This window comes from Meriones unguiculatus, chromosome 9 (assembly GCF_030254825.1).
Source record: "Meriones unguiculatus strain TT.TT164.6M chromosome 9, Bangor_MerUng_6.1, whole genome shotgun sequence".
Lineage (NCBI taxonomy): Eukaryota > Metazoa > Chordata > Mammalia > Rodentia > Muridae > Meriones > Meriones unguiculatus.
This window is the reverse complement of record NC_083357.1, coordinates 47,295,717-47,320,056: the sequence shown is the minus strand read 5'-3', so window position 1 is coordinate 47,320,056 and position 24,340 is coordinate 47,295,717. Positions and strand designations below refer to the sequence as shown.

The 24,340-nt window shown below is 46.9% G+C and overlaps 1 protein-coding gene across 4 annotated transcripts in view; it reads right to left on the bottom strand.

Moving 5' to 3' along the window:
• Atp8a2 (ATPase phospholipid transporting 8A2) overlaps positions 1–24,340 on the bottom strand; it is a 512,095-nt gene that overhangs the window by 38,722 nt on the left and 449,033 nt on the right. For all 4 annotated transcript variants that reach the window (XM_060391096.1, XM_060391095.1, XM_060391093.1 and 1 more), the window contains exons 34-35: positions 15,356–15,444; positions 8,999–9,103 (exon numbers count right to left, since the gene is read on the bottom strand). In XM_060391096.1, the coding sequence (XP_060247079.1) occupies positions 8,999–9,103; positions 15,356–15,444 (194 nt within the window). The remainder of the gene's footprint in view (positions 1–8,998; positions 9,104–15,355; positions 15,445–24,340) is intronic.

Genomic DNA, 24,340 nt, shown 5'->3' with positions numbered 1-24,340 from the left:
GGCCAAAAGGGACTGAACACAGCAACTCTGGCTTGCTCTTGGCACATGATGGATCTGCAAGTTGGGTGTGTGGGCCTCTGTGATAGTCTCTTTGATTTTGTGCATTTTAATGTTTGAGTACTTTCTTCTTTTTAAAAGCAAGGCTTTTTTATGCCTCCTAAGTGTATGGTTACCACCTTCTGAGTTCAAGGAATCTTCTCTCCTCTCAGTCTCTGATGTGCCAGCATACCGCCACCACTGCCACCACCACTGCCACCATCACCACCACCACCACCACCACCACCACCACCATCACCACCACCATCACCACCACCATCACCATCACCGCCACTGCCTCCACTACCACCATCACCATCACCAGCACCATCACCACCACCACTGCCACCATCACCACCATATCACCACCACCACCACCATCACCATATCACCATCACCACCACCATCACCACCACCACCACCATCACCACTACCACTGCCACCATCACCACCACCATCACCACCACCACTGCCACCATCACCACCACCATCACCACCACCACTGCCACCATCACCACCATATCACCACCACCACCACCATCACCATATCACCATCACCACCATCACCATATCACCATCACCACCATCACCATATCACCATCACCACCACCATCACCACCATCACCACCACTATCACTACAACCACTACCACCACCATCACCACAACAGAATGTGTTAATTTAAGGGATGCCCAAGCTGACACGATCACAGTAGAGAGAGGCCAAACATATGGGTGATGCCCATGAGAATGTGCTTGTTCCCAAGGCTTTGAGTGTGTCTGGGACCTATGGCAGGGGTTATGGGGGATGCTGTATTTCAGCTGGGCATCAGGAGAGCCTGAGTGTAAGGGACAGCCTTTGTGGGCCCAGCTTCTTATGTGTAAGAGGGGTCCTGGAGGCAGCGACCCAAAGCAGACTGAGTAAACTGACTGGAATCTGTGGACTAAAGTGTGCGTGTGTGTGTGTGTGTGTGTGTGTGTGTGTGTGTGTGTGAGAGAGAGAGAGAGAGAGAGAGAGAGAGAGAGAGTCAGTGGTAGAGTACCTGCTTAGCACGTGTGAGGCTCTGGGTTTATTCTTGGCACCACAAAAACAAAACAAAGCTCATTCTGGATGCCTCCACTATCCTGATACACCTCAGTTCAGCTAAATTTCCACACTGACCCAATAGGAACAGGGTCCCTGCTATGTCCATATCCTTTGTTGAGGAAACACCCATGGCTTTTACAAATGGCCAGTTGGGAATGGCCAATCGAGATGGATTATCTTCTAGGCTGGAGAATGAGATGGGAGTGTACTCTCTCTGAATGTCTACAATATACTGTAGATATGGTATTTTTCCATTTCGCCCTCAAAGCAGATCCATGACTGGGAAAGGGAAGTGCAGAGAAGTTGGTAACCCAGCCAAGGTCGCAGAGCTAAGCGAGGGCAGCGCCTGCAGCCCCACTCCGTCCTGCCTGTCTCACAACTGGTCTCCTTGCTCCACTTCACGACACAGTCATGGAAAAATGCAGCTGGAAGGCAAATAAATCTCAACCAGGTGTTGGAAGCAGACACTTGCCACCTGGCATGGAGAAGTTTGCTGAAATGATGCCATAATTTCCTACCCTTTTGGCCAATAAAAAACTAATAGTCATTTTAGGGGAAAATGTGGATGGGGTGGGAGGGAAATAAAGAGAAGATGGAGGTGCATGATGCCAACAGCCATAACTCTGAAAAAATGTCCTCTCCTCCCACCCCCACCCCTGAGCTGATGTGGTTAATGCTGGAGGAAACCCACAGTGATGATGGTGTCCCCTGGGAAAGGCCTGCCTAAATTCCACATCCACTTGGCAGTTGTGCCAGTGCCAAAATTTTTGAACATTATTATGATTTTATTTTCTTCTTTATTTGAGATGTTAGGGTTGGAGCTCAGGGCCCCTCATGGGTAAGTCAAGAGGTCTACTTCTGAGCCACACCCTAACCCTTAAATACTCATTTAATGACACAAGAATTTTTGGTTAAGGGTCACAATGTAGCAGGTGTTTTGAGTTGCATTTTGGGATGATTTTGTTGTGTTGGGGATTTTTTGTTGTTGTTTTAATATATATTAATATGCATATATTAATATATATATCACCTGTTTCAAAAGTAGCGCTGAGAGAGCATGCTGCCTGACCTTGGTGGTTTGGAAATCCTGGGAAGGCTACAGGTGCTGGCCTCCATTCTTCAGCAAGGAGCACTGTGCTAGGATTTACTGGTCACGGGCAGTATCTGCCCCACCTCCACCCTCCTCATCCAGTAGGGTTTGTCAAAAACATCCAGGCTGTCCTGGGGGCTGCACTAGAGAGCACAGGCTTTGCAGCAGCACCCAGCTGGGATCAGATTCCTTCCTGAGGTCACTTTATGCGAGGCCCCAGAGCCACGCATCAGCGTTCTCGGAGAACACAAAACCAGAGGGGGACACTTGATCACCGGCAGAAGACTCAAGGCCAGACAGGTCAGGGAAAGCACTTACATGAAAGAGAATCTGAGTTTTCTTGGGAAGCTACAGGCAGCAACCAGAACTGCTTGGCCTTGAAACTGGAGACAAGCATTGTGGCCACCTGCCCCCCACCCCCAGCCATGATGAATAGAGAGAAGGATCTAGAATGAAACAATGAAACAAGAGGGTCCTTGTTGTTTACCCAGACTAGGACAGTGCCACCTCTAGACCCTTTCCATTAGTCACCTGTTTTCTCGCCATATGGAAAACCTAACATCACAGAACACACTGTCCCACACCAAGGAATTAAAAACATAGGGAAAAAGTAGTCTGTTACCTTGCATGTTGTTTTGGACATTTGTTTGTTCTATCTATTAGTAGATTTTCTTTTACCAGAAAGGAAAACAAAAACAAAAACAAAAACCTCCAGGAACAAAGAAGGGAAAGTATTAAAGCACTGAAGAATGAGCTCTTTCATTTAGGTCTTTGTTTTTTAAACACCCAAGATAATGGCTATCCAGGGTGGCCCTTCTACAGAGATCAACTGGCCCACATGCTTCCCCCTTAGAAAGGGCTCCTGGGAGGATGGTTTGGGAGAGCATCCTCACCATCCAGACAGCAAGAAGTGCTGTGTGGGTAACCACACACAGGGAAATCACTCCTCTACGGGCAGACCAAGGCCGAGACGGTGCTGCTCTTGCTTACAGAATGCTCTGCTTTGTGGCACTGTGCTCTCCACACGCCTGTCTTTGACTCATTCTTGACCTACCAAGGTCTTTCTTGTGCATGGAATCCACAGGCTAGCCTGATTTACTGAAGGAAGAGCATAGAATTACTGTAGCACCTACTTCCCCATCACTGTGACAAAACCGAGTAAAGGGATCAAGTGCAATCAGAAAGGAAAGGCATGGTGGAGTCTCAGTTCATTCACACGGGATTCATGGTGGGAGCTCAGGTTGGAAGAGAGCTGTTGGCACCCTAACAGACAGTGAAATGGCGACTGAGGCTGAACCAGCGGCAGGCACACCTCTAGAGACATAGCTTCTACTCAGCCACACTCCTTTTTCTAAAGCCTCCAGAACCTCCCAAATGGCAACATAAATGAGAGGCCAGGCATTCAAAACTGGAGCCTGTGAAGAGTGGACATTCAGATGCAAACTGAAATAGGTATGTGAAAGAAAATGTAATGGCTTATTGAACTATAGTGAAAGACTGAGGGTTACATAAGTTCATCAAAATGGTAGGTTAAATAGTTCACTGGGGCCGTGGAGATGGCCTAGCAGGTAAACATTCAGCTTGCTGCTATGCCCCATGACCTGAGTTTGATCCCCAGAACCTGCGTGGTTGGAGAAAAGAACTGACTTGCACAAGTGGTCCTCTGACATCCACACACATGCACGGCAAGCCTTGGTCATCCTCCAGCCCCCTAAGTAAACTTCAAAAAGTTTATTGAATGAATGAAATACAGAAGGACCCTAGACACCATCCCAAAACTGTAGTTATAAATTTGGCACAAAGGGGTAAAGGTTTTTTCATGAGTACAATCATGACAAAACTGTTAAACTCTCTGCCAGTGAGTAGGATCTGGGTGCCACAGCTTGGCAGAATGTCCTTAAGGTCCCTAGAGAATGGAAGCTGAGAACTGGGTGCAGAGGCGGGCCCAGGCATGGCTGCTCCTGGTTTAACCCACAGCACTGAGCTAATGCCACCTGAGATTGTACTTGAGGTCTACCCTTTGTTTTGTTTTGTTTTGGGTTTCTCTCTGTAGCCTTGACTGCCCTGGACTTACTCCAGGATGGCTTTGTACTACCTGCCTTTGCCTGGGATTAAAGTGCTGGGATTAAAGGCATGTGTCACCACTGCCGGGCTTTTTTTTTTTTTTAAACATATATATTTCATTTATTTTGGGTATGTGTGTGTGGATGTACCACAGCACATGTATGGACATCTTTCGGGAGCCAGTTCTCTCCATCTGCCCTGAGGGGCCCCAGGATTGCACTCAGTTGTCAAGGCTTAGCAGCAGGTGCCTTTTACCCTCTGAGCTAAATCATCAGCCTTTAGATATATTCTTTCTAAAATTCTGTTCTTTTTTAACATAATGTGTATACATGCATGTCTTTGTGTGTTCGTGTCCATGAGTTCAGGTGTTTGGCAGGGCCCCTGAAGCTGGAGTTACCCTTGGCTGTGACAGGCGGATGTGGGTGCTGAGCCATCTTTCCAACAACCCTATCCTTCACTGGTAAGAGAAAGGTTTTTCTACAGAAAGGAAGTGACTACATCGCCCTTAGTTTTTCTCTCTGTGGCCACCTCCAAGACAAGCTAGCAAACTGGGCACCACCAGGTCACCTTCCTTTCCTCTCTGCCACCTCACTGAGCTGGACTTGAGAATTTTCAGACAGTCAGTCAACCAATATTTATTGAACTTCCTCTATGAGCCAATATAACACACACACACACACACACACACACACACACACACACACACGGCGGGGGAAGGTGACCTGACAGTCAAATGGGGAAGAAAGAAGAAATGGAAACAGAAGGACAATGTGATCAGAACCTTAGCAAGAGTCTAGATTCTAGATTCTTGAAGATCTTCAGAAGGAAGGCTGAGTCCAACCCTCCCTCTACCCATTCCCCACTGGCCCCTCCTACCATGGAGGTGCCCAGGAATCCAAGCAGATGTGAAAGAAGCAAACAAAAGTGATCAAAGAACAGGGATGAGGCAGCTCTCAGGAGGTCAAGTGGATGAAATTGCCTCCTGAAGAGCACAGCATGCCTCTATTATCCAGCCGGCAGATGGTCCATAGCAAACCTGGAGCAATTAGAAGGGAGAAAAAGAAAGTAACACTGGCAAGGACAGTGGGTCCCCACACCATCTCCAGTGAGCAATCCCACAATGAAGGGTTGGACAAGAAGGAAAAGAAAGGCTGACCTCAAAATGGTGTGCACACACAATATGCTCATCTGTATGTGCACACGTGTAATCAGAGCAACTACAGTGTCATGAAACTCACTGTAGACGAGGCACAGGGGTCTTCAAATGCAGCAGGTAGAAAACCACACACAACTTCTACCTTTTGAGACCCACTTGAACATTTAGAGGAAGATTTTGCTAAGCAGATGTTTGTTAGTTTAAGTTTTTTTGAGACAGGGCTTCTCTGTGTAGCCCTACGTGTCCTGGAACTCACTCTATAGACCAGGCTGGCCTTGAACTCAGAGATCTGACAGCCTCTGTCTCCTAAGGGCTGGGATTAAAGACTCCTGCAACCACACCGGGGAGAAGTTTAAAGCTTGGGGAGGGAGCTCAGGGGGAGGGTGTTTGCCCTGTGTGCCTAAGGCCTTGGCTGGGGTGTGGTGTGGTAGTGCATAGCCATAATGCTACCATCGGACAGATGGGAAGATTCACATTAATGGTGAGATTTTACAACAGGAAAAATCCTGGAGAAGTGAGAAGGGAAAGGACACAAATCCTCTCACCAGGAATGAAGCAAGAATTCCAGTAGTTAGTTAAAAGTACTGAAAGTAGGCTCCTCACTGCAATTCCCTAGGAATCTTACCAGAAACACAATTCACAGAGGCAGGGCATCCACTACATTCTTTGTGCACCCCTAGTGCAATCCTCCTTTTACTTTATCAGATTATAAATTAACCCAAGACACCTATGGTTACCTTATAATTGATCTAATCAAGAGAGTAAGGGGAGGTGTCCAAAAAACCTTTTGAAATGGGGCCTCAGAGCCACCAAAATGGCATATATGAATAATTCTAAGACACTCAATTGCATGTCTCCCTTGAAGACCCATACCTAAACTTGGGTATGCTTTAATTTCCTCCTACTCTCCCTTGAGAAGCAGAGGCCTGTACATGGGGATGACTTTCTGAGTGTCTTTTCTTCCTATTCATCATGTCTGAGCCTATATTAAAATGTCTTTTATAAAAGCTTCCAGCTTTGCTACATCCTGGTTCGGCCTCAGACTCTTTTCTGAGGTGAAGCCACAAATAGAGGCTTAGCCAGAGTTGAGTTCCCTTAGATTAGGTGAACTCCTCAGGCTGCTGAGGATAACATGAAGCTATGTTTCCGTCCCCCCTGGTGGAGAAATTCAGGGGCTTTATGTAGCTCAGGGGTGGAGCATACACAGGCCCTGAATTCAGTTCCTAGTACAGCACAGAAAACAAAACAAAATGAAAAGATCCCATCTTTTTATGAAGAGAGATCGGGCTCTTCTTTCAAAACAAACAGTTCACAGTTCCCTCTCAGACTGGGAGACTCTGGGAAAACTCAGAGGTGATATACTTTGCACTCTCACAATGGCTTAGGCTATCTCTATGACTTCATAAACCTTCCTCCTCCTTTCTAAGTGTTAGCTGTCTACAACACATGAAGAGACAGGCTTTCCCAGATTGCCAAGGGCACACAGTTAAGGGCTCAGCCAGCGTTCACAGACTCCAGAGCTCTGGAAAGTGTTCATAGCCCTGAAGACTAGGGTGGAGGGATGTCTCTGCCTGATGCAGACTCACCGCTGCTGTCCTCTCAGGTTCTTTATACCCTAAGTTCTTCCCCAGCCTATCTCCAGAGTGAAAGGCAAGCGTGTCACCACCGAGCTACACCCCATTCCCAGTTTTAAGCTCATAGAAGACAGAGATTTTCGTTTTGTTGGCTTATAAATACCAACACAGTGCTTAATACCCTCACCTATTAAAAAGCTACAGGGGCTGGAGAGGTGGCTCAGGGGTTAAGAAGAACACTTGTTCTTATAAAGGACCTGGGTTTAGTTCCGAGCACTCAAATGGTAGATTACAACCAGTTGTAATTCCAGTTCCAATGGATCCACAGACCTCTTCTGACTTTATAGTGTCTACACATGGTCCACATACAAACATGCAGGCAAGCATAGAAATACATAAAATAAGTAGAAAATAATCTTAAGTAAGCCATAAACAAAAACAAAACCACAACTCCAACCATGTCCCTGAAACCTTCTCTAAAATACCTATAAGCTATTTGAAACAGTATTTCTAAAACCTCCAAAATGCCTGATTCTCCGTGTGTGTGTGTGTGTGTGTGTGTGTGTGTGTGTGTGTGTGTGTGTGCAGGCCAGTGGAGAACCTTGGGTGTCATTTCTCCTATCTCATTTTTTTGGAGTCTGATTTCTAATTAGGACATGGGGCCAATTTGGCTGGAGGGTTGGGGTAAGGAGCTCACTGTGTATTATACTGACTGTTTTCTTTCATGGGGTTCCAGTGATTAGGCTTTTAATCCATCATGTTACCCAGACATCTCTGTGGCGCCGGGCTTGTGAGTGCTATCTTGCCTGACTTTTTCCATGCTTGGTGTTGAACTCAGGTCCCCATGCTTGCCCTGTGAGTACTTTATGGACTGAGCTACAGTCCCAACCCAAAATCTCCTTCCTTAAAAATCAAGAATCTTTGATTCTAAAGATAGTTCATACAAATGCAATATAAAACAAAGCAACTTAGAAGTACTTAGCTTCTTGGTCTTGGTTTCGCGCCCTTCCAGGCACTTAGGAGAAGAACACTCAGAATTTTTCTAGTTGTTCCACGTTACAAACACAGATGTCTTTTTACGCTGTAGATGATCCTCGGCCCAGAACCATCTCTTTTTGTAACACACAGATTTCTGGTAAATTTACCCTGACTAGTTGAACTCATGGGAGGAAAGGCACACCACTCCTAGTCACCTGTGTGTGGAGGGCCGAGCAGCTGGGCTCTTGGTGACAAAGAAGGTGAAGCAGCAATTTCTGCACCAAGAGGGGTCTCAATCTTTCTCAGATATACTACATCATGGTAATTCACCTAAAATATCCCTTTTTAGGGGGCTGGAGAGAAGGCTCAGTGGCTAAGAGCACTAGCTGCTCTTCCAGAGGACTCAGGTTCAATTCCTAGTACCCAGACAGTGACTCCCAACCATCTATTAACTCCAGACCCAGGGGATCTGACATCCTCTTCTGGCCTCTGCTGGTACCGCACACATATGATCCACAGACATACATTATATGCCAGCAAAACACCCATACACATAATATATAAATAAAGGGGAAACAGGTCTACTCAAGTGGACTGCAATGAAACTTCTATGGACAGCTAAAGCTCTCCATCATTAACCATAAAATCCTCTACATTCTCAGCCTTGGGTAACATGGTTGGACCTGAAACCAAAGGCCCACCTCTTGGATCCTCTTTAAATCCCTACTACTCCTCTTTAATAAATATTGCTAGGCTGTCGATTATTCATAAGACTGTTTTGTCCACATCCCAAACCCAACAAAACCACTACTATTACCTGGGGATAAGTCCGCTGACCCAGAAACTCAAGATTCTCATGGCTGCTGAGAAGATGCAATTTGAAGCTCACCATGACCGCATTCTTAGCATGTAATCAGAATGCCTGAAACCGAGCCTACCAGGCTCTTCTTGAAAACTAGCCAAGGAGGAGAAACCCGAGATGGAGGGGACAGGGGAGCACTCTGGGGCGGCCCACCTCTTTCCATTACTGTCTCGCAGCATCGCTTTCCCCATCACTCGGGACTTGGTCTCCAGCTCCTGCACTTCTTCCAGCAGCGTCTTTTTGCAGGTGTGCTTGGCCCTAGAGCAGGAGAACAGAGGGAAGACGGTATGTGACATAGCCGTGAAGACTGGCCATCATTCTTCTTACCACACCTAGGTACCCTCTGGACAATCTGAGCATGTCACAGGAGCTTTCCCTCCCCAGCCTAGAGCGGCCTGAGTTCCACAGATGAGAGCCAGACTGTGAGCCACAGGTTCCCCTAAAAGCCTGGAGACTAGGCCGTTCTGACCAAAGACAAGAGGAACCCTGAAGATCAAGAAGTTGGTCCCTAGAGCTTTCACTGCATGATATGAAGCACACGACACAATGCTTTGCACAGGAGCTAGTTCCTTGTTTCCTGGGGTTAGCAGTCTCCCTGTTTGCTGTGAAAAGAGCCACCGCCTCCACAGAGATGGAGTTTAGGGTACCAGAGCCCACGTTCTCAGTGCAAAAACCCTCAGTCTGAGGTTTAGAGTCAATACATACTCAGTGCAGTTTTCCCATCCTCTGGCTGTGACTCACTCAGGAAATCCAGCGCCGGTTTCCTACCACAGCGTTTGGTTCCTCTTGGAGAGTGGAGAAATTACCTGCTCCCCATTCCCGGCTAAAGTAAATCCCTCGAAATGGGCAAATAATCTGCCAATCTCAGGTTCCTCTAAAATTGAAGCTAAGCCATGTCCTGTTAAATACACATATTCAACCCCCGTGCTTCTCCCCAGAGCCATGCACAATTCTGCGTAACCAAAAACTACATTGCTGTTACTAGGCCCAGTGTGTTCTGAAGAGCTTAGTTTCTGCTTTCAAGACATTCTGTCTGTCTGTCTGTTTTTGCTTTGCTGGGGACAGAGCTCAGACATAACACATGCTCCACAAATGCTCTGCCACTGAACCACCCTTCTGCCACCCCGTCAGCTTAATAATTAACTCTCTCTCTCTGTCTGTCTGTCAATACATTCTATTTCCTCATCAAATAAATCTTATGTCTATGCATTATTTTTTTTTTAATTTGAAACTAAAGTACACAAAATTAAAATTGATCCTACGGTTGGAAATGTACAGGTGAAGGAAATGCGAGCAACCATAAAAGGGGGAAGAAGAAAACAGTAGGTGGGATAAAGGAAGCGCAGTGCTGCAGAAAGAAAGGTACGGCAATGGGGCGTGAGCGGTGTGGGCCATGTTCCTCTCGAGCAGCTGTGCAGCCGCTGCTGATGGGCTGTGCTTGAGGAGCCTGCTGGGCACCAAGCTGCAGACAGGGGTAGGAGTGCAAGTGCTCAGAAGTGAAAATGGTGACCCGGAACAGTTGGGAGGTGGGGATTCGCTCCACCTGGCAGCCCTCTGACTCTAAGGACAGAGGCCCCACTCAGATAGAGCCAGGTCACCTAGCACTTCACCTTAATCTGTAATGGAGTATTAGCAGGAAGACGTGGGAGATGCGCCTGCCATCCTTCCCCGCAGAGTAAACAAGCAGAAAACCACACAGGCTTTAACACATGATACCTTCATGACTTCAAAGGGAGTTCGGAGGCTCACTATTGATAATACCAAGTGCAAAGCCGGCACTGCAGAATTTTAAGTTAAACAACAAATGAGAAACTGGCCAACCTTTTGCAGGAGAGAGGGAGGGACGATGTTAAAATGTACACTGTGCTGTAGATTGTTGGATGTTCCTGGGCCCGTGCAGGCTTATGGGCTGTGATGATAATAAAACAATGGTGTGCTCCACTCTGCTCAAATCACTTTACAGTTACAGCCCTAGGAGAACATGCCTCCCGCATGGCCCGGATAGTCCTTGATCCCTCATCACCCTCCCTTCTGCACAGGACTGCCAACCTCTATGCTAGCCCCATGGCTGTTTTCTGGGCCAGGAGAGACAAAGAGGCTGGGGCTTGAGCCAGGAAGAATAGCCATGGGGTGGGCACAGGGTAATGGAGCCTGAAGCCTAGGCTAGAAAACAAACTGTGACAGGCAACTGGCATGCAGACACTAGGGCAATGCCTAGCTCACGTCCACAACCCCAGAAACTATGTTTTCTCTGAGGACGCAACGACGCCAGGCTGCCTACTGTAAGCTAGCCTGGAAACATGGCCACTGTTGAGAGCCCTGGGCTGTAAGCCTGGAAAGGCCTGGACTACTCTCTCTGCATGCAACACTTGGGTAGGATGGCAGCAATTAAAAGCCGTGTCCTCCAGAACCATGAACCACTAAAAGCTGAATTAGAAAAGTGATCTTACATGTCCCTGGAACCCATGTGTGCAGTGATTTCACACTGACAGGTTATCAAGGCAAACCTATAAGCATTTGCATTGGCAGGTAATCAGATCTCATTGAGGGCCGGGGTTTGGGTCACAGCTCTGAACTTAGATTATCTGTGTCTTTTCCCCATGGCCCAACTTCTTTCATCTCACTCCATCCAAGAGACTAGGTGACTACAGAAGGAAGAGCATGGAGGTACCTGGTGACAGATGAGTCACTCTGAGCTTTCAGATACAGGCAAGGGTAGCTCTAGGCTTTAAGAAACTTTCAATTGTCATTTAAAAAATGAGCATTAGTTATACAAAGCAATGGGTTTCACTGTGAGATTTTAACACATCCATATGAATATTATTTTAAATCATGCCCATCCCCCACTCTAGTCCACCCCCCCTGATCTCTGCTTTCATGTCCCCTTAGGCACTTTAAAAGGACGTCGCATGGTTAATATCTTTACGGTTTCATCTTTTTGCTTCTAAAACATATTTTCTGAGCTCCCATTTTTACATATACAAGGTCAGCATGTTAACTGAAAACATCAAATTCTAGGTGTGGGTGAAAATGAAAACACAATGTGCTTCAAGAGAAATTGGTTTGGTTAGAATGTTTAAAAAAAAAAAAAGCCCATTTGTACACAGAGATTTCTTTGATTGCCATTTAACTACCTATCTGGGATTATAAGAAAATGAAGTCTGGAATTGGGGAGTGTACTGTGTGAGGGCCTGCTAAAAGACAGGAGAGCAATTTGATAAAAGGAAGCATGTTCCTCCGTGCGCAGTGGCCTTGAGCTTTGTCTTATTTATCGAGAGTGACGGTAACCAATTTCTCTTGGATGTCGAGCCACACCTGGCATCTTACTTAAGTGTGCTGTCACAGGTGAGCATTTTGGAAGAGTGTAGGGTTAACAGATATTAAAATAGTTCTGGGAAAATTACATCCATGCCTCTAACAAGACTTCTCATTAGCCAGAGATCACATATAATCAATTACGTTAATAAACAATAGGGCCATTTGAGCCCTCATAAACTTTTGAGGAATAATAGAGGCAGGCTTTTTATGTTGTTCCAAATCTGACTTAAGATAGGCCAAAAATGGATCTTCATCCAGAAAGCTGACAAACTTTGTGGGGAAAGTGAGTTACCTCATTCAGGTTCTCCCTTTTTACTATTAGCAGCCTGGGGCCAGGAGTGAAAGTGAAGAATGGGGCAAAGGAAGCCAGAGATGCCTACAAGAGTCACTCACTGTCACAGATGTCCACTGCAAAGCCAGGCCTTCTCTGTGATAAAAATTTCAAGACAAGGCAACTAGCCCTGTCAGCGCCTGCAGCACCAGCATTTGTGAAACTGAGGCAGGAGAATCTCAATCTCAATGCCAGCCTAGGCTGTACAGAAAGATCCTAGCCCAAACAAAACAAAAACAAAACACCAAAAAACTAACAGGGCTGGAGTGTAGCTCAGTGGGAGAATATTTGCTAGTACAGTGATTGTGTCTGATTCCTAGAACCACAGAAAGAGGACAGGTAGATGGAGACACAGTGGTCCTCAACCTTCCTAATGCTGTGGTGACCCTTTAATACAGTTCCTCGTGCTGTGGTGACCCCTCCAACCATAAAATAATTTCATTGCTACTTCATAACCGTCATTTTGCCACTGTTATACATCATAATGTAAATATCTGATATATAGGATATCTGATATGTGACCCACAAAGGGGTCACCGTCCACCCACCCACAGATTGAGAACCACAGATGCAGAGCAAGGTTGGGAGGTGGGAGTGCGGAGGACATGTTCTAAAAGCTTACATAACTGCAGTTCAGACACAGAAATCACAGGTGAGTACTGTGGCTCTGCCAGGGGCAATCAGTCCACCACAGCCCGCCACATGCTTCCTCTCTTTGGGAGGAGCCAGCTAATTTACTTGCCTTGGCAAATATTTCCAGAATAGTATTGCATAGAGTATGGACCCCCATGCCGGTGGGCCCGTGGGACAATGCTCACATATATTGATAAAACCCTGTTCTTCGTGATGGGGATGGCAGAAGTCTAGGCATCAGGTGGACATTGCAAATGAGCATGTACTCTGGGTAACCCAAAACATCAGCTACTTTAACACACTGTTCTTCCAGCTCCTCTCGATAATTCAAGAGCAAGATGCATTCAGGAAAATGGTTATGTAAGTCAGTGGGCCCCTTCTGGTTCTGCGAGGTGATGGGACACTGTGCTTGCCACCCCTGCCAGGCAGCCGGCAGCAGCTTCCAGGGCCTCAACAATACAACAGACAAGGAGAGCCTGCCCTGCTGGCTCCTTAAACCTCTCTGTGGGGCTCCGGTCCAGGCTGGAACCCAGCTGCCAAGCTCCTTGGAGAGGAGGTGACTTTTATTCTTTCCATATGCTGGCGCTGGAAGCAGTATCATCTAATTTATCATCTTTAATGGTGCTAATTTTATAGCCTAGGTCCTACAAACAGGACCGAGACAAGTCTTGTTGGAGGGAGGAGATCATTTGCTTCATGGTGACAGGGAATTTGTACTTGAAATGCATTGGAAGGGGTTCTGAAAACACAGAAGGAGGCAGAGCCCTTGCAATCTATAAACATGCTCTTTGAAATGCAACAAAGATGCTTTTGCTGAAGACCCGCTTGGCAGAAGGAACCTCAATTAAACTCTGCTTCCATGACATTAATTTAAGATAGCTGAATTAAGATAGCTGGGGGTGAATTTGTGAGCCCATAACTACTCCCCATCAGACCCAGACAAGGCAAGAAGCATGTCCCTAAAGCCAACTGATTTGCAGAGCTGCATAAACTCAACTAGGGAATAAACACATTGTGCCAAAATTGGGTTTACCGCTCCAAAGGCAAGTAACAGAATAGATATTTCCTCACAGCACATCCATTAGGTTAAGGAAATAACTTTCCTGGCGATAATCATCCCAAAGGTTCCAATTATGCCATTTAAAGAACATAGTTGTAGCAAACAAAACAAAAGCAGTGATTAGTCAAAGCATTTAAGAAGTTCAAGTCATTAGAATTTTAGTAGTAGTTTGAAAAACTCAGCAGAAGAAAAACAAAAACAAAATACTCATTCCAGGAAAATTACTGCTCCCCTCTCTCTGCGTCAGCACCGTCAGTTGTCAAGATTATGCCCAAATGAAGACTTTTTCAAAAGATATCCCTGCCAGGCAAGAATATTTCCTGCCGAGTTTGGCAACAATGAGGAGATAAAAATGATGTCTTTTCCTGGAAGGCTTGGGTTAAAAAAAAATCTCACTTCACTACCTCAGGGCTCTGAAATAATTGTGGTTTGTCCAAGCTGGAAGTCTCAGTTTTCAGTGAAATTGGCCACATCTGAACTTAAACCAATACCGTGGGCATTGGAGCCATCTCTCATCTGCTTCTGAATAAAATTAAAGGTTCTATTCTCTTAGGACATCACTGCTTCCTTTATATTTTAGAAATGATATAATTTAAAAACATTAGGTGCAGAAAGTGAGTTTGAATTAATTCCAATTTAATCTGCATTATAATTTTATATTTGTGATGCGATTTTCTTACAGACTTGTAAACTAACTCTGGAGAAGAATTTGATTGGCAGGATTCCTACTGGGAGTCAATTGGAAGAGTGATGCATCCTTCTTTGTCATGGAAGTGACTTACATGCATATGATTTTCCTCTATACATGGTGTTTTGAGCCAGGAGCTATTTGTGATTGCTTGGCACCAGCTTTAAGATGTGAAATGAGTCTCCGGTCCTGCTTCCTAAACACGATGAAATGCATCTGTGTTTGTAATTGGCTTGTAATCACACAGAAGGCAATGCCCCCATCAACTGTCATGTGACTGCTGCCCAGTATTCCTTTTTCCTATCAAATGCATCTTCTATCAAAATGAAGCACAAGCTTAAATTTAAAACAAAAACAAAAACAAAAACAAAAAAACTCTCTTTGGTAAGTGTCAGGAGTCCTGTTCCTTCTAAATTGCCATCGTCCTTACTTTCGAGACAGAGGCGCAAGGCCTGAAGGTAAGACTTTTTTTTTACTTACGCTCTCCACATCACATCTTCGATCAAACATGCCGTCGGAACCAGGAACAATCCCAACCAGAAGTACGAAGAGCTCAGGACCATGGTTGCCTGCAAGAAACAAGTCACAGTATTCCTTCAAACAGTGGATGTGATTAATCAGCATAGAACATCCTGCCACATGGACACAATGGAAGGTATTAAGCCAATCAAGAAGAGGCCAGAAAGAGCTAGACAGGCTCTGGTCTGGTCTCCACTGGCTCTCACCTCCATTCTTCCAGTTTAATTTGTGGTGTGGTCCCTGCTTCAGCACTGCAAGCTCCCTCCTGAACAGTGTTGTTTTAACCCCACCCCCACCCCCGAGAGAAGTGTTAGAAGCATCCTTCTGTGGAATAAACTGTTTTCCCAGGTTCCCTTCACTCATTTAGCAGTGACCCACTTTCCTTTAGGACTCTTCATGGGCTAGGCAGCACATGGCTCACTGGCACAAGTCAGTGGTTCTTCCCATTTGGAAGTGGGGAAGATGTCCATGTCAGAGACCCTGGCTGGCTTCAGGCAGTTGAAATTATATAGAGTCTGTCCTGGACATGCTTGGCAGTTATGGGAGGGTTTCTTGGTTAGGATTAACATATTTTTTTTGTCTGTTTTTTTTTTACCATTTTTCTTTTCTTTTCTTTTTTTTTCTTTTTCTTTCTTTCTTTTTTTTTTTTTTTTTTTCTTTTTTTTGTTTGGACAGGTCTCGATCTGTAACCCAGGTCCTGATTCTGATCCTACTGCCTTAACCTGTAGTCTCCTGTCCAGGTAGGAATTACAGGTGTCTTCCCAACCCCCCCATCCCCCCCATTGCTGGACTTGAGAAGACAAGGGAAAGAAGGCAGAGTGAGCTACTGATGGAGGTAAAAGAATCAGTTCAAGGGCCAGCCTGGTTGCCTGGAATGTCAATATCCCCTCCCCCAACTAACAACAGCAGCAGCAACACAACAAACCAATCTCAAACACCACAAGCCAAAAGACAGGCAGAGAGGGACACAGGGAGATGACAGGAAGGGAACAGAAGACACAGAGCACAGCTTTCCGTGGATTTCCTTGCTCCCAGCAGCCTAAGCCCAGGACAATTTTGGTTAGTGAAACACAGAGGCTACAGAGAGATGAAGCTAACTGGCAGAAAGATGAGACACTTGGGACAAAAGCAAAGGGTAGGAGCAGCCTGCACTGAACAGAAATGGGGACTGGACAGTCCAGGCTCCATACAGTTTGGTTCTGAGTAAACAAAGGTCAGAAGCACGTTGTTGACTGGCAACTGGCAAGGCAGTCTCACAGCCCGCACAAGCAGAGTTAAAGAAAGGCCAGGTCCTTCTGTGCCCTGGCTTTTCGGTCTTCTGCGCCCTGGCTTTTCTTTCATCCATGAACATGTTTTGCTAGTACTTAGTGTGTGGTGTGGGGAGGGCCATAGGGGAAGGAGAGCACAGGGGCCTCTCTACCTCACAGAGACTGCATCAGGGGGATCCCAGAGCAGCTCCAGTCCCATGGGTGAACCTGGGTCCAGCCTGGTGTCCTAGGATCAACTCAGTCTGAGCTTCTTTCTAGGCCTTAGAACTTAAATACACTAAAATGCGCGAAAGTTAAACTCCATAAAGTTTTGGATACTGTCTATGTATGGGTTAACGGCTGCCCATACCAACATAAAAGATATTTCTATTACTCCAGAGGCCCCTCTGTGTCTATCCCTTCCAGCCAACTTCTGTTCCACAAAAATGGCTGTCCTGATTTCTGGCATTATCGTGGTCGTGCTGATTCTAGAACTTTTTCTAAATGAATGACACAGCAGAGTATGAATTTGTTTGATCAAGCTTTCTTCACTCAACATGAGGTTTTCGAGAATGAACCATGTTGCAGCACGGACCTGTAACACACACATTCTCTGTTTCTTTCTGTCTCCTGTGTCTCTCTTTGTCTCTGTCTCTGTCTCTCTCTCCAGGAATCATTATGTGGGCATACCGAATTTTGTTTACTCACTCTCCTGCTGATGGACATCTGGGTTGTTTCCAGTTTGGGCCTGCTGTTGAGAATAAGGCTGCTGTGCAGGTCTTTGCACAGTCTTGTTTTATGGACGTGTTTCCATTCCTTTCAGGTAAACACCTAGGAGTGGGAATGCTCTGTCACCCGGGAAGCCCGTGGTTCACCCCACAGAAGGTCCAGGAGGCTGCTGATGGCTGTGCAAACACAGCCGTGTGAGGCGCCAGGTGCTCCTCTTCCTTGTGGTGACTGAGATTTTGTCAGTCTAGTGGCTCCCTGGAACAGTGACATCATGCCCAGAGTGGACCACTCTCACTACAGCCACCACCCCTGAGGATAAAGAAGCCCAGAAGGGAGGAAAGCTGATATTTTCTGAGTGGGTGGGGTGGCTCATGTCCACTGTCAATCCCAACACTTGGGAGGCTGAGGCAGGAGGCCTGCTTTGACTTCTAGGCCAGCCCGGGCTGCACATGGAGTTCCAGGCTGGAATACAGGCTAAGACTGTCTCAGAAAACCAGAAAATAAGCAAGCAGGGAAACACAGAAACAAACAAAGGCTGCAGGAAAAAAACAAAACCCTGAAGCAAACAATATCCTCTTCCCCTCCAACACACACCACAGGGTGCTTCTGTTTGGAACTGAGGAAGAGACGCTGTGCTGTGGACAGCAATTTTCTTACTAGATCAACTCTCAAATCCTGCAAATTCTAGACTGATTTTCCCTCTTTCAAGTGGTAGTGTGAGTTTTCCATTTTTCTCTTTGGGATCTTATTTTAGAGAAAGGATGGTTGATTTAACTAAATTCCTGTATTATTTATATTTGTTTGGTTTCCAGTAACTTCTTTCATAGCCCTTTATATCCTTGGGGATGCCTGAGATGCCCATACCTACAGATGCTCAAGTTTGTCACATGCAACACTGCAGTTCTGCACAGGTCCTACACATGTCGTCATACCCTTTACGTCCTCTTTCAGTGACTGTGATCCTTCATACAAAGTCAGCACCGTGGGAACAGACGCCAGGCTGTATCTCAGGTCCACTGAGAAGAGAATAAGTCTGTGCAGACTCAGTAAGGTCCCTTTTATCCCACCAAGATATTTCCCATCCATGGTTGGTTGGATCCGTGGTTGGAATCAGCCTACACAAATGCCAAGGACTGAGTCTGTTTGGATGTGGAGAGGCAGGGCGGTTCTCACACTGCATGGCACAGGGTGTGTGGCAGGAGGAATTAAGGCAGGGAAACAGCTGCTGCTGACACAGATGGCTCTCGTTCTCAGCTGGCAACAGGGTGAGGTTAAAAGTGTGTTGTCCAGCTTAAAACCTGGCGTCTCTAGTCCTGCCTTCTGGAATGATGCATCAAAACAAGCTCCTGTCACCTCCGCCTCCCCTGTCCGCCAACCTCAGCAAGCTGTGACTCCCTGGGCAGGGGTGCACCCGTGGCTTCCAGAGCCTTGCTGGGGACTGCACATGTGCAGGACATGGTGTCTATTTACAGTCACAGGTAAGTCCAAGAAACCTCATTTCTAGGTTGCTAACAGAAAACTGGAGCGAGGCCTGGAAACAAGCCCAAACTTCTGGTCTTTTGAAATCTCAGATGAAAACAAGCACTAATGAAGAGAGGGCAGACATTCTATATCCTCTTGGCTGTCAGACCTCGGAGCCCTGAGGAGAAAGGTAAGCTTAAGACCTCCACAGCTTGTTCATGACCAATCGCTTCTGGAACGTCCAGGGATGGGGTTGGGGTTGGCCTAGCTGAAGCTGCGCTCCTCCCCAGCAGAGCCCAGAGCTGGAAGAGACGGTGCTACTTTCATTTCTTTCATGATCTGGAAGCTGGGACACCTCAGTAACACAGAGAGGCACAAGTCATATGCCACTCCCCAGCGGTGACCCACCCACCTCTCCTCCCACAAAGGCAGGGAAACTGAGGTTATCTAATCAAGCATTGAGTGGATGTGCCTCCAAAGAAGAGCATCAGAAAGGGCCGGAGAGATCGACTTGTGCTTCTGGGGGAAGACAGAAAGCCTGCGAGTTTTCCTGAGTGGGGCTGGGATTACATAGCTACTGTCACAAACACCAAAGTCCGTGCGGCGAAGCAATGGATATTCATCTCTTTGTAGATCTTAAGGCCAGAGGTCTCTGCGCTGAGGGCTCTTAGTAGACAACTGGCTGGTAGCGAACACCCCTCCCTTCACATGTGTATCGCTTCTATTACAGGTATGCAGAGAACAAGTTCCAGAGAGTTTCTGGGCTGTCCCTCTTAGGCAGTCACAAGCTACCAGAGGGACCCACTTCGTGACTATGCCAGCTGGATTTATCTTCTCATGGCCATGCGTGGAAGTCAGCACTTCCACAGCTGATTTTGCGGCGTGCCATGAACATTCAAGCCATACTAGGCAGGGACAAACTGCCACCAACCTCAGCCCTGCCATTTTTTTCTGACTTGACCATTCTGTCCTGAAAAACGCCAAAAATGTCCTATCTGGCAGAGGAGTGGTTACGTGCGGTTTAAACGAGCCAGTAAACGTGAACTGCACCATGCCAGCAGGCTATCAGGCCTCACGGATCTCTTTATCCTGCTGACTAGAACCACACAGCTTTTGTTTCAACATCCTAGCGGTGGTCAAGATGCTCTCCCAGTGATTCAGGAATCAAGTCTGAGGATGAGCGGGATGCAGAAGATCCTGACCTGTGTGGTGTGTGGTGTCAGCCATTGCCGCTCCCAGGTGTGTGGCTCCGTGGAGCCGCATGCTACCTCCCGAGTTCCGACACTACATACAGCGCCAGTGAACTGCTCCCTGTCAGGGGGCAGGGTTAGCACTAACCGCGACGAAACCTCGGAGCGGTCCATACTCAAGGCTGTGCATGTGTGCTACTCTGCACTCGTGTGCTGCTGTCCACCAGCAGCCTGCTTTTCATCGACTAAGGCAAACTTCTTGCTGTACCATGCCAGACACCTACTTATCTCTGAAAACACGGCCAAGCACACACTCAGGCGCAGCCCCTTGATGGAGGCTGTTAGCCAAAAAGAAAAGGGTGAGAAGGTGGGGTAGAACTGCTCATAAAAATGCACCCTCCCGCCCTGCCCCGCCATGGCTGGGCATCGGGAAGGCTACAGACAGCACCTCTTAGATTCCAAGCACAGGAAGAAGGACATGCTGGGTGCGAAGCATTCCAGAGCCCCAGCTAAAGTTATGAGTGTATGGGGTGGAGAACAGGGATTCCACAGATTTCAGAGCTGGAGGTGACCAGGCTTCCTGACAGACAGGAGCCAAGCTGCAGACAGATAGCGGTCACCGCTGATGGTGACAGATTCTGCTCCTGCTTGCAGTCCTGGGTGACCACATATTGAAGATGAGCTGTGATGTGCAGCCTGGGGGGAATGATGCTGGGAAGGACCACCTCCCAGCCTCTGCTCTTCTTGTTGGAATGAATAAAGACAGCAATGGGAACCACGTAATTTATGGCATGTTAATATGCACAACCCCCCTAAGTATGAGAAATGTTACCCTCCTGAAAAGCCCCTATCATTCAGCCTCAACTACAGGTTTGGGCTATATAAAATATACATTTGGTACGGCAATGACCATTTTGCCTAACACTAGGGGCTTAAGAATCAGTGTTTTGAGAGCAGTGATGTGCACTTTCTCAGGCGTGTGAACTTTGCCTTCCACATCCATCCCTCTGGCAAGTTCAAGGTAAGTAGGACTTGAGCCAGGAATGAACGTCAGCATTTGAAAAGAGATCCAACCTTAGGTGGCATAGTGGACTCATGGTGGCAATAAACAGGAGACACGTGTGCTCGCCTGAGTGTGGAAGGGTCTGAAATTCATTTCCTATTCCAGGGTCTTCCTCAGACTGGGCTATTCTTGGTGGACGCTGTGAATCAAGGTTGCTCCTCTCTTTCTGTCTGGCGGTATTTCTTGCTCTGGTTTTTATTTATTATCTCAGAGCTATGCCTTATGAGTAAGATGTGCAAGAGGAGATGTCCCTTCAGACACAAAGCCACTGGGCTCTCACTAGCAGTGAGAGGGAGGTGCTGTGAGGCCGTGGTGGGGCTCAGGAGTGAGGTGGAGGTAGGAACCAGGCCTCCGGTTCAGCAGCACTTGGGAGTGGAACCATGACTCTGAGCCGCAGAAATACCACTGACCCTAGTCAGTCAGCTTCTTGGTGACATCGCTCCTCTCCCTCACACTAAGATAGCACAGTGCCTACCTCACGGGGCCAAAGTACCTGGCATTTACTTAGCCGTGTTTTCACTTCCATGAATTCTGTTTCCCTAGAACCCAAGAAGCCCTGGGGCTAGCCCTTGGAAAATAAGCACCCACTTCTTGTTTCCTCCAATTCTGCAGTGCTCTTCCCCTCCCAAGTGTCTGCGCGCTGCAGCGTGCTAATCTTGAGACAGCTCCGCCTGTAAAAATGACTTCTCTGGAGCAAATGAGCTCAGTGGCTGGCTCAGGTACCTGGTGTCTGAGCCCCTGCCAGCTGGCTGTCATCCACCCCTCAGCTGCCTGCCCAGAGCAGAACAATCCAGGGACCCCTCGATGAGACATTTTCTCCAGTGTTTTCTTAAGCCCTGACAACTGCAACTGAAATTTAGCAGCAGCCGGCAGACCCCTTGGGATTCCTTCTGTGTAGTTCATTCTCTCCCTCTGTCCCTCCTCCTTCTTCTAAGCCAAAGCCTGCCTTTCTTTTCTTTTTCTTTCTTTCTTTCTTTCTTTCTTTCTTTCTTTCTTTCTTTCTTTCTTTCTTTCTTTCTTCTTTCTTTCTTTCTTTCTTTCTTTCCTTCTTTCTTTCTTTTTTCTTTTCTCTCTCTCTCTCTCTCTCTCTTCCTTCCTTCCTTTCTTTTTTCCTTCCTTTCCTTTTAATGAAAAGTTTTCTCTAGAAGAAGAGTGTTGATAAAGAATTTATGATTATGGATGAAGACTGGAAAATTCTCTACTGTTCTGAGGACTAGACTAAGAACCTAAACAAGGATTTCCTGCTTTTTAATTTTAAATTTATTTATTTATGTGTGTGGCATGTGTGTGCCATAATGCACACATGGAGGTCTTAGGACCCCTTGCAGGGGGTGGTCAGTTCTCTCCTTATACTGTGTGTGTTCTGAGGATCAAAATCAGGTTGTCAGTCTTGGTGGCGAGTGCCTTTATCCTCCAGCCACCTCTCTAGCCTGCTTCCTGCTTTTCAAGTTCATTTAGCCTGTTGTGCAAGTACATTTCCCAGTGACGGCCAGCCTTCCCTCCTGAGAGCAGTATTTGGGTGCTCATGGTGTGCCACCCTTTTGCTACCCAGGAGAGACGGAAGTACCTTCCTTGTGGCCTCATCACAGGCTTCTGCGCACATCTGGTAGAATCTGGTGCACATTACAGTAGGTATTTGTCAATACCCACTTTATTGGGTGCTTAGCACTTGCTAGCACATTCTGTGCAAACTCTAAACTCCCGATAGGGATATCATAAATAATGGGCCTGTATATAGTCTAAAGCCAACCCTCACTTCCTGCTATTCCTCTGTTTCCACCAGTGAGATCACTGGCCTGGGTACACCTGCGAGGTGGGTCTTGGCTTCAGCCTCTGTTCCTCCATCAAACCCCTTTCCTGGCTTCTCCTGCATATCTTATGTCTAAGTCCCCCAGAAACCTCACACAAGAGAGACACTAATTGCTCCTGTTTCACAGATGAAGCAACCAAGGCTCAGCAGTTGAGTGGCTTGTCCAAGGTCACAGGACTGGGTCAGGATGTGAATGCAGTAGGATCTGAGAGCGGGGCCTGTCCCGCAGTTGACTCCAGAGCCCCACAGACAGCTGCACTGTCTGCTCTGCACTGACCAGGGTGCTCTCTACCATCTGCTGACGTTTTCACAGCTCCCACTTTAATGAACTGCAAACTTTTAAACATGTACAACCTGGCTCCCACTCTCCAGAAATCCCAGCCCCATATTACAGACACATATTAATTCTTTAACCACTTTTCTGAGCTGGCCCGTTGTCCCTGGAACATAGCCTCTTAAGATGGTGGCTGTCGGAGCAGGAGTTTCTGGAGGCTGCTTTGACAGGCTCACTGAGCAGGCAGCTATGTGTCCTTTATTCTGGACAGCAGAGCCGCTGGCTCCTGCTCAGGCCTGCTGGCCGGGCATGCTGTGGCGAGTGACTGGCTTTCACGGCTTCCCACTGAAACTGATGACTATGAAGAAAATGACATTTTACTTTTCAAACCATCCCCAGTGGGTGTCCAGAAGTACCAAAATACCATTTTTATAAAAGGACAGTAATTGGATGAGAAGAACGTGCCTCGGGTCAATAGTTTTGATTGTTCAGTCACAATTATAGCAGAGACATTAGGATTCTGCTAAGAGTCTCTCCAGAGACTAAACAAGCCACTCAGGCATGGAGGCCCATCTCAGATGCCCTAAAGGCCAAATTCTTGCTCCTCTCAGTGTAGTAAGTAGTATATCACAGCAGCTTTTATGTGGCCCTTTCTGCAGATTCAGGGAACACACGAAGAGGAAGCTTGCTGTGTGGCTTTTCAACACACACGCATGTGTGCACACACACACAGACACACACATACACAACCCAGAAGGGTATCTATAGCACAAGTTCTCTATATGTGTAAAATTTCAAATCTCGGCAAAATAGCATTGTATGTTGTATTTTCCTAGGTTTATACATACAGAATCAGTATGTGGCCACAGTAGCAATGGACTAAGGAGAGCCATTCTGTCTTCAAGGGAGTGAGGACACTGGGGGTGGGGGCCAACACAGGCAAGTGAGGCTACTGTTCTCGTCAGCTTCAGACACATTTACACAGGTGGCACCATCATATTTCAATCCACAGTCTAGTTATTCGGTAGTTCTTGTCCTTTTGTGTGCAATTTGTCACAGTTTGGGTAAATTCCATTCTCGGACCCCGGTGGCTGGCTTAGTGGTGCTGAGGTTCAGCATGAGCGATGGTCTTTGTCAGTTTGCTTTGTTCTGTTTTTTGCTGTGGCACCAAG